General features: G+C 44.3%; 1 protein-coding gene across 1 annotated transcript; it reads right to left on the minus strand.

Annotated features, from left to right (window-relative positions):
- Nucleotides 1-7,809: 7,809 nt before the first annotated feature.
- Nucleotides 7,810-10,175, minus strand: LOC125543063 (Homeodomain-like superfamily protein). Its single transcript, XM_048706312.2, has 4 exons — nucleotides 9,686-10,175; nucleotides 8,980-9,594; nucleotides 8,795-8,871; nucleotides 7,810-8,621 (listed from the first exon to the last, which is right to left on the minus strand). Exons 1-4 carry the CDS (start codon nucleotides 9,924-9,926, stop codon nucleotides 8,136-8,138), a joined length of 1,419 nt encoding a protein of 472 aa, XP_048562269.2. The 5' UTR covers nucleotides 9,927-10,175; the 3' UTR covers nucleotides 7,810-8,135.
- Nucleotides 10,176-11,250: the final 1,075 nt, after the last annotated feature.

Raw genomic sequence — 11,250 nt, forward strand, 5'->3', positions numbered from 1 at the left:
ATCAGACTAATTAAATTAGGTTAATTAACATGATTCATTAAACTAATTAATTATTTAAGTAATTATGTTTTTAATTATATTTTTTTTAGAAAAAAGGGCGTGGGGCCCGCTGTCATAGGCCCAACTAAAACTAAGCCTAATATAAATTAGTCTAACAAAAGGGCTTGTTTTAACTGGGGATTAGTCCCTAAGCTAGCAAAGGGCTGGCCACACATGGCTGTGGCAAAAGCCAGCCATACACACAACTCACGCACACACACATTGCGCTCTCACACACCACGGCCATGGCCTTTGCCGTGGCTAGCAGCAAGCAGAACAGAGGCAGGGCAGCGTAGAAGCACGCAAGGAGCATCAGCAGTGCGGCGCCAGCGGTACGCGGCAGCAGCGGCCAGCAGCAAACGGAGCAGCAGCGCAGGCACGCACACGAAGTAGGGGCGGGCGAGCACGGGACAGCAGCAGCGACAACCGGCAGCACCGGCAACAACGACAGCAGAAGAAGTAACAGGCGGCAGCGAGCGCACGCACGTACGCGTACACGGGGGTTCGAGCTCGACGGAGATGACAGCCTATAGCGTCCAAATTGAAGGGCTAAAAGGGGACCCGAGGGAGAAGCTCACCCCGGTTCTCGTGGACGAGGTTAGAAGGTCGGAGGCGGCCCGGAGCAGTGGCAACGATGACGAGTTGGTGACGTTCGCGGCGGAGAAGGGCTCGATGGCGAGCACACGGACCGTCCCGGCTTGAGGTGATCCCCGGAGCGGACGGATCCGGCCGCGACGGACCTCCTGGACGTGCTCCCGCACGCCGGAGACGACGGTGGCCGCGGATGACGGCGAGGAGGTCGGCGGGGCAGAGGCGGACCGGTCAGGGCGCCGCGACGTCGGCGGGCGCAGAAGGAGGGGGCGCGAGGGGGGAAGGACTGCGAGGGGGCTAGGGTTTCAGGGGCGTCGACGGAGCCTTGTAGGCGGGGCAGGGGTCGCCGATGGCCGCCACCGCGGCCAAGGCGCCGTGGATGGCTGCCACGGCCCCCTCCGTCTCCTGTAGCGACGGGAAGGGAATGGCAGGGGTGGGCTGGGCCGTTTTTCTTGGGCTAATGGGCCACGTGGCCCAGTAGATTAGTTTTTGTTTTTACTTTTCTTATGTCTTTTTTCTTTTGTTTTCTATTTCTTTTAATTAGCTTCTGTTTTCCATTTAAAACTTGAACCAAATGACTTTTGTAAAAAGTGGAGCCTTGACATATAAATACTATGCAATAAGCTGCACTGCCACCAAAAGTCTAGTCCTCAAATAATTTAGTTTGATATTTTATTAATTAGTAAAGGCATTTCAATAATTATGTTTGCTACTATTTTATTTATATTAGAGCATTTAAACACTTTATAAAAATGTGGTTTCCTCACCATAATTACATATGCATTATTTGTCACCGGTTGTATTTTTTTACTTTTGACATTTGATTTTTTTCTAGTTTGACTTTATTTTAAAATTTGAATTTCGAATCGATTTTGAACTACGCAAGAGTAACAACAGTAATTGAGGTGACATGGCATCATTAGGCGAGGGTTATTGTAGCTTAATTATCCAGGCGTCACATTTTAGTGCTTCGCAGAAAAGGAATATCAAACTGAACGAAACCTTCGCGAGGATCTTTCTTGGAACAAACGCAAACTAGGAGACTTGGAGTGGAAGTCTGAAATTCCATGAGGCGTCCACGAGATAGGAGGGCACGCCCCCCACCCTCGTGGGCCCCATAGAGCTCCACCGACGTACTTCTTTCGCCTATATATACTCTTATACCCTAAAAACATCATGGAGAGCCACGAAATCACTTTTCCACCACCGCAACCTTCTGTACCCGTGAGATCCCATCTAGGGCCTTTTCCGATGATCTGTCGGAGGGGGATTCGATCACAGAGGGCTTCTACATCAACACCATAGCCTCTCCGATGATGTGTGAGTAGTTTACCACAGACCTTTGGGTGCATAGTTATTAGCTAGATGGCTTCTTCTCTCTCTTTGGTTCTCAATACAAAGTTCTCCTCGATGTTCTTGGAGATCTATGATGTAATACTTTTTGCGGTGTGTTTGCCGAGATCCGATGAATTGTGGATTTATGATCAAGTTTATCTATGAATAATATTTGGTTCTTGTCTGAATTCTTATATGCATGATGTGATATCTTTGCAAGTCTCTTTGAAGTATCGTTTAGTTTGGCCTACTAGATCGATCTTTCTTGCAATGGGAGAAGTGCTTAGCTTTGGGTTCAATCTTGCGGTGTCCTTTCCCAGTGACAGTAGGGGCAGCAAGGCACGTATTGTATTGTTGCCATCGAAGATAAAAAGATGGGGTTTATATCATATTGCTTGAGTTATCCCTCTACATCATGTCATCTTGCTTAAAGTATTACTCTGTTCTTATGAACTTAATACTCTAGATGCATCCTGGATAGCGGTCGATGTGTGGAGTAATAGTAGTAGATGCAGAATCGTTTTGGTCTACTTAACACGGACGTGATGCCTATATTCATAATCATTGCCTAGATATTCTCATAACTATGCGATCTTCGATCAATTGCTCGGCAGTAATTTGTTCACCCACCGTAATACATGCTATCATGAGAGAAGCCACTAGTGAAACCTATGGCCCCCGAGTCTCTTTCTTATTATATTGCATCTCATTTTATTTACATCACATCTCGTTTACTATTTTGCAATCTTTACTTTCCAATCTATACAACAAAAATACCAAAAATATTTATCTTACTATCTTTATCAGATCTCACTTTCGCAAGTGATCGTGAAGGGATTGGCAAGCCCTTTATCGCGTTGGTTGCGAGGTTCTTGATTGTTTGTGCAGGTACTAGGGGACTTGCGTGTTATCTCCTACTGGATTGATACATTGGTTCTAAAAAACTGAGGGAAATACTTACGCTACTTTGCTGCATCACCCTTTCCTATTTAAAGGAAAACCAACACATGCTCAAGAGGTAGCAACATCTCCCACAAGATCCATGACACATTTGTTACATGTTTTACGTATTGTACTAAACACTAGTAGAAACATGAGGCCATCAAAGGGTCATTATCAGTGCCAGTATTATCGGTCGTTGTACCCCTCCTTAATGGCAAAGGGAAGGTAGGGCATCAAAGGGTCGTTATCAGTGCCAGTATTATCGGACGTTGTACCCCTCCTTAATGGCAAAGAGAAGGTAGGGCATTGGGCTGGGGGTTCACATCCTTTGTATTCGCGCATACACACACACGAGCGAGAAACACCAAACAGAAAGTAGGGTAATACCTCCACCGAAAAGGACCTAAGCCTGTATAAACCTTGTGTGTACACCCGTTTGCATCTTCGACAACCTGTACACCTCAACATTATCAAAAATATACGTATTTTCAGAATTTACACCACAACAGGTCCTAAACATAGATGAAAATTACTCAACATGAAGCCAGCCCGCACACTTACCTATGATGCTTCCTACCAAATACTGTCCAACAGGTTAAAGGCAGCCCATCTAACTGAGCGACATGCTATAATTGGACGATCTATCTAGCTCCACCCCTCTTTTCAGATTTGTTGAGGCTTTCGGCTTAGTTATTTCTTTTCTTTGTTTATCTTTTTTTCGGGTTTTTAACTCGGTTTTTGTTTTTTGCATTCCTTTTCTTAAAATTTGTGTAGTTTTTCAAATCTTTGGACATTTTTTCAAGTTCGTGATATTTTCTTTATTTTGTGAAAAAATCCAGATAGTTTATTTTTAAATCGATGGACATTAATTGAATTCACAATTGTTTTATTTTGCAAACTTTTTTCTATTTTGTAAACATTTTGAAAATTCACTAAATGTTTTTGACTTCATGGAAATTTTTAGATTCGTAAATAGTTTCAAATTCACCACAATTTTTTGAATTTACAAACATTGTTTGTATTCACAGAAATTTTCAAATAAAGTTTTTTAAAATTCATCACAACAGAGCAGTAGCAGATCCTCTCGCTGAAGGGTGCGTGCATATCACCCGGCCCAATAGCGTAGGTTCGCCCGCAGCTGCTCGCTGTAGTAGGTTCGCTCGTTGCCGGTTTGCTCTGCTTCGTTTTCTTTTATTGTTTTTTTCTTTTTTTTCTACAGTTTTATTTTGTTTCTTAGTTTTTTTGTCATAACTTTGATTTTTATTTTTTCGTTTTTACAGGTTTTCTTTCATTTTCCTTTCTTTATTCGTCATACTTTAGTTTTTTTGTTTCTTTCTTCCTTTTCTTTGGTTTTCTCCGCTTTTCTTTTTGTTTCTTTGTCAGTTTTTAACGGCTTTCTTTTATTTTAACACATATATACTTTTCTTTGATAATATACTTTTTTGTGTGCATGATAAATATTTTTTGATATACATTGATTTTTTAAATATGTGATGTACATTTTCCTTGTAATACATGGTTCTAAACACTTATTCAAATACATGGTCGATAATTTTTACCCAAATCTACATTTTTCTTGTACACCAGGTATATTTTTTAATGTGAACCAACCTGTGGTTGGATGGTGTAGAGGGACTGTGGTATCCCCAGTCCATGGTTCAAATCCTGGTGCTCGCATTTATTACTGGATTTATTTCAGAATTTCCGGCGATGCGCATTCAGTAGGAGGAGACGTTCCCGTCGACGATGAGGTGCCTACGATGACTTCGTAAATTTCAAGATGATATACCGACTCAGTCTTTCGGAGGTGCTCGTAGGGGTAGGGTGTGCGTGTGTACGTTCATATGGGTGAGTGTATGCGCGTGTATATGAGCGCTTGTGTCTTTACTAATGTTCAAAAAAAGGTATATTTTTTAATACATGTTTAATATTTTTCAAATACATGAAAAAATATTTTTTTCTAATATATGTGTTGGCGCCTATTTGTTTTCATACACATTATATATTTTTTGTCTACATATAAAACATTTTTTCATATATGTTTTAACACTGTTTAGAAACCCTATTAACATAGGTGAATGGATGACTACCAACTCAAAACTTTAGAAGTAGGAAAGATATGCAACCAGTTATCGTGCTATACCATCTATCTTTGTAAACTTTCGTACAAAAAGAGTAAAAAAACTTTTAAAAGTGAAAGGAATTCACTTTGAATATCAGGCAAACATCCACCCGACTACCCGAGAGGTAAAGACAGGTTATGATACAAATGAGAGGTATTCAGGAACCATTTATTCACTACAACAATAGTCTTCCATCATTGCTTACTGACAATTCACACCGTTTCTATACTACTATTAAACAATCAAACAAGAACTTCTTTAAGCACACCCCATAAAGCGTATATAGATTCAATACCACCGCACGATTAGGCCCACTAAAATCAATCTAACGGTTAGCCTTAACCTAAATCATTTTCTGTGTACACTTAGCAATTTACATTGACTGACCGTACTCCACCGTGGAGGAAAATATGAAACTCCATGCCTGAGCAATTAGGAAACTAATAATCACCGGTGCATCCTATTCTAGGAAACTAAATCAGAGTGCATCCATCCTATTAGGAAACTAATCTCAGACAAATCCATCCTATTAAAAAACTTATCTCGGATGCATCCATCCTATTAAGAAGCTAATCGCGAGCCGCCTGCCACCATCATGCACGCTAACCACGATGGGGGAAGCGCGAGGAGCTTCGTCTTCCTCTGGGAACACACGTGCTATCGCCGCCATCGTCTTCTGCCTGGAGGACAGGCGCTCTTCTGCCGCTACTGCGACGACTCCATCCACGTCCAGGGCATGCTCTCCGGCAACCATCGGCATCCGTGTTGACTTCAGCTCCGTTCGCAGCACTCACGCTGACAAAATGTCTATTCAGCGGGTGCACGTGCATTACATATTAAATAAGAATCATGGGGCTTCAAGCAATCTAGAATTATAGATTTGAGATTATCTTAGGTTGCTGATTGCTGTACTGAAAATGTGTAATTATATATGGCACGTACATAAGAATGCAACAATCTTGTCTTACAAAGTAGGATCAAGAGTGATACTGAAAAAGTCAAGATGCAGAGTCTATTTCCCATGATTACTTCTCATGTTCATGTTGGCTTCGTTGGGCTTTACTTCGTACCACCATATGCATTAAACTAGACCGTATCAAGAGGTAACACCATCCCCTTGATTAGAATTGCCTTATTTGTGCTATTTGATCAGTGTGTGTTTTACGTATGACGTTGCTTTACCTGGAATTAAGGTGGGTTGCACCTGCCTAGGCACTATCTCCAGGGATAGGTTGGAAATCAGGATATATGATTCATTCTTAGATAAAACTTTACACGCGTCACTTTAACATAATTGCATAGCAATCCAGTAGATTATGTAAGATTCAGTAGGAGGCAAGATATTGAAGATGTACTACTATTTCAGTTACATGATTCTATACAACTAAAACGGTTCACATGACTCCGTAACTGTTGTTAGAGAATATCTCTCGCTATTCTGTAAAGGTATGCATTCTCTACCGCGTTCCAATAAAGAGAATTTTACCATACAGAAGGATCCAATGAAGAAACTAATCCGGCTGAGTTCCAATAAATAGATCCTTCAAAGGATCTGTCCTAATACAACTGTCGTATATTGGTATAGAGAAATCATATAAACTGTACTCAGTCGGATTTATTTTGTTTCATGACAAAGAAACCAAATACCTTTCGCTATTTTGGCACATATATTTATTCTTATATACTTGTGCAGTTTCGAATGATCCAATATATCTGCAGTCATCAAACTTGAAGATATGTTGTTTAAGACCTTATTTGCACTGCCTCTCTTTCTTTGTCTGCGCGCCTCTTTCCTGCAATAATAATAATGAACAACTTTTTCCGGATCAAGTATTACACTGTTACAAATGTATGTTGAAGCTACTCTTTACAACAAGGAAAAAGAGGATGAGTGTTTTCTATCTTCACCAGTTTTGTAGCATGTTCCAAATTGTTGGCTCTTTCTTATTTGAGGATTCACCATTTTTTTTTGTAATTTAGAAGCTGACCTAAAGCTTGATAAGGTTAAGCTTGACAAATACTCTAGAATACTTTTCCTTCCATCTTTATTTTTCTTCATAACTCATTTCAGTTTCTATATGTACAAAGCGTCTTACATCATTGTAAGTTAGTATGGTTGCCAACGCATAAACACATACAAAACCGGATAAATATTTTCTATCATGATAATTATTGGATTTTTTTAGCCCTTTTACATTTCAATTAGTTCTTGTAAATCATCTTTATTTCATATAGAAGTCGTTGTAGTCACATATCATCTTCTATTTCCTATTATCCATAGTAGGTAGCTATATAATTTTGGCAGTCCACACAACCAAAAAATATATATAATTTGATCCAAATTAGTACAGATATATATTTTGCTATGCAGAGTAGTAGAATAAAATAAGATTCGAGAATTAAGCATCTTGAACAATATAATTGCACCGTAAGGCAGTTTATAATTTTTTTCCTGGCTACACTCGAAGAGAAGACTATACTACATGCCTATATTATTGCATTAATAAATAATTGCTGATTTTATTTAAATGAGAATATTTTCCTGCTATTACTCTATGCAGCAACATAACCACTATTTTGTCTCGTTTTTGAAAATACAATTTGAGCGACATCAAACATTGTGTATCCATTTGATTTATATTTTTAAAAATGTTTATTTTTTTATATTATTTAAATTCACCTGTTTTATGTTTGAGACGTGCGTTACACGTGCATGCTTACTAGTAAACTTTAAACCAAGGAACAAACACACTGCCAGCCCTAAAGCTGAGTACACACATCTCCCAAATAATCATCTCTTCCTCCAACAAGTGTACAAAAGCTAGTCATATTTCCATCATGACATATTTACCAAATTATTTGCTAGCACAAAAACAAAGCCCCAAAGAGAAGGGGAAGAAAAAAGAAGGAGAGAAAAGCCCTCACAAATCCATCCGTATATCGATCACATCACGAATGAGACAATCTCAGGCTCCCGCTGCTCCACTCAAGCCAGAGACCGGCTTACGTTCTCCGCGCCAAAAAAATCACTTTCCGGACAGAAAACAATCTCGTTATACCAACTTCTTAATTAGGGGCTAGCTAATCGGTGCGCGCGCTACTTAATTAGTAGTTGATCTGCTCGGCGTCGCCGTTCGCCGCCATGCCGTCCTCGTCCTCGTCCTCCTCGTCCTCCCGCTCCTCGCCCTCCTCCTCAATGCTCTCCGACCTCTCCCTGCCGCCGCCGCTGCTACGCCGGCCCTCCGATGACGCCTGGGACCCTGCTGCGGACAACGGGTGCACCTTGTAGGCGGGCTGCGGGGGCGGAGGTGCCACCGCGCGGTGGTGCACCATGGAGGCCGCCTGGTGGTGCTGCATGTGGTGGCCGTGGTGGGCGGCCGCGGCTGCGTTCTGGTAGTACTCCTGCGCCGACACTGCCGCCGTGTAGTGCGCCTGCGTTGCCGGGTGCGCCCCATAGATGCCGGCCGGTCCCGCCCCCTGCGCCGCGTAGTCCGGCGGCATCCATATGCCCCCGAGAACCACCAGCTGCGGTGCCCCCGGCGGCGGCGCCGACGGTGCCGGCATCGGCCGCCGCGTGTGCAACCTGTACTTCTGCTCGCAACACAAACAAAAACTTCAATTTAGATACACACCCATGTCTCATGTGTTCATATAATAATCAGTTAATCATTCTACTCATCATAATGAAAGCAGCAGCATGCATAATAACTGGAACGTACTACGAAGAGAGAATGCAAGATGCGTGATGATGAGATTATAATTACCTGGAGATGGCTTTTCACCTCATCATTGGTCAATCCATCCACCTTCATCAGCTCTCGGATCTGCTTCGGGGTCGCCACTTTAATCAATTTGCAAACAACAAAGGAGGTTTAGAATCTTTGGTACACATGTAGTTCGTTCAGATTCAGCTGGTTAATTTGATGCATGTGGACGTCTGTGTGCATACCTTGAGCGCCGCCCAGGATTTGAAGGGCATTGACGAAGCGGCGGTGCAGCTCCGGCGACCAGCACCGCCGGGCCTTCCGGTTCGTCTGCGGAGCTGGCGGCACCGACTGCCCTTCCGGCGGCGTCGACGTCGGTGGTGCACCGACGTCTCTCCGCGAGACTACAGTGCCGTTGCTGCCGCCGTCGTCGTGGTACGGCTTTCTGTCAGCCTCCCGGTCCTTCTCCGCGGGCGCGAGCCCGAGCTCCGGCAGCGCCGCGCTCTCCGCCATACAGGCCTTCTCCTTGGTGAACGGGAGGAAGGCGCCGACACCGTTGCCGCCGCCGCCGTCGAGCCCGCCGAGCATGGGGCTCGTGTCGAGCGGGTGCTCCGAGCGCTCCTTGGGAGTCTGGGGGCCCTTGGCCGCCGCGTCCCCCGCAGCCGGCCCGTTCCACAGCTGCGCCGACACCATCCAGTTCGCCTTCTCCGACGGCGCGTTCCCGGCCGCCTTCTCCGCCGCGTCGATCCCGATGTTCTTCAGCGGGATGAACTCCTCGAGCACCAGCGGCGCCCTCGCCGCCGCGCCGCCATGGCTCCCCATCTGGCACGCCTCCAGCTGCTGCCTGTAGGCCTCCATAGCTGCACCCACACATGCATTATTCAGTCAGGCAGAGCTCCATCGCCCTTCCACGTAAGCACACATGCATGGGCAGTTCGGCACGTTAATTACCTTGGTTGAGGAGCTGCATGCAGAGCGGGAGCTCGCGCTTGAAGGCGTCGATCTTGAGCCGCTCGTCGTCGAGGCGGGCCAGGAACTCCTGCAGCTTCTGCGTCGTCGCCTGCTCCGCCGAGAGATGATGGTGGTGGTCCACGACCGGCGACGCCTGCTTCGGGTAGCCGGCGGCGGCAGCTGCCGTGCCGTTGCCGTTGGGGGTGTAGTCTAGGGTTAGGTCAGACGGCGAGGAATCCATGTGTGTGAAGTGGTGCAGCTAGTGAGGTGCTAGGGAAGCTCCAGTATATTACTCCTGCTTAGATATCAAGGGGTGTGTGTGTGTGTGGATGGGGGGATCGGGGTGGAATCGGCTTGTTTTTAAGGGTGATTTCTGGGAGGGAAGAGAGAATAAAGTCGGATTTAGAGGGGGTGAAAAGGAAAAGTTTCTCCCTGTATGTATGTGTGTGTTTGATACTTTGATCTAGGCACTGTAGACCACCAGACCTGCAGACTAGACTAGAGGGATAAAGCCAAGGGCATGGTAACTTCTTGCAAAGATCAAAGGGGCCAAAAGCTAATCCTCTGCATGCATATGCATGCATGCAGGAGGTTTCATGTACTGCAAGGTGGTGCAGTAGGATATAGCCGTAGCCCGTAGCAACTAGCAAGGCGACCACACATGACACAGATGGGGTCACGTGGTTTCTGGTCTCTCCACTGTAAGATCAAATGAACCTAGCTGGTATATGCATATATTTGTATGCCCTTGAAAGTAGCATATACATCAAATATCTCTGGGCATCATGCATGCATGAAAATCTGGAAACCTTTGGTTTGTTGGCTATGTCTTGTCATGCTGAAAGTCTGGCCACCCATCCAGCGCCACACGATCTATTTTCCCCGGTCAATCTTTTCACATGGATGCCTCATTTTTGTGTTAGGTTAAACTTTACAATCGTTTTTACGGCAGGGAATCAACCCATCACCCACAGGAAGTTAGCATAGCTTCTCTCGGTGCTCCTGATTCAAAAGAATTAAAGGTGTAAGGTGACCTCCTCAAAGTAGTCCAAAGAGAACCTTGCAAGTCCAAGAGAGAACCAGCAAGGTGTCTTGAAGAATATTTTTCACCTTTACCATTAACAATATTGAATGGTTTCAGACACGCACACGAAGGGATAATCACCAGATATACCTAGCTAGCCGGGACGGGAATCACACCATCCTCTGCTACTTGCACTAACAAAAACCAAAAGGAGGCAAGCAAATTCATCATAAACCTAATTGATCACGTCTAAAGAAACCATATCATGCAGAGATGCTCGCACACACAGTGGCCACCTTTTGTTTTCTGGGGTTCCAGTGAATGATTCCTGCATGATTAATCAACGGAGAGGAAATGGTAAAAGGGGTGCTAAAGCATATACTCCACACACATCTTCAAGCCCTCAAAGATATGCAAAGATTCTTCCCTCTTTGCTTTGAAAAGGGTGGCGCATCCCTTCACACACAAGCTCCTCTTCTTCTTCTTCTTCACCGTTGCTTAATTGGCAGTTTGTGTGTGCAAGAACACATGTGTTTATATG

This window comes from Triticum urartu, chromosome 3A (genome assembly GCF_056163025.1).
Source record: "Triticum urartu cultivar PI428250 chromosome 3A, HENAU_Tu73, whole genome shotgun sequence".
Lineage (NCBI taxonomy): Eukaryota > Viridiplantae > Streptophyta > Magnoliopsida > Poales > Poaceae > Triticum > Triticum urartu.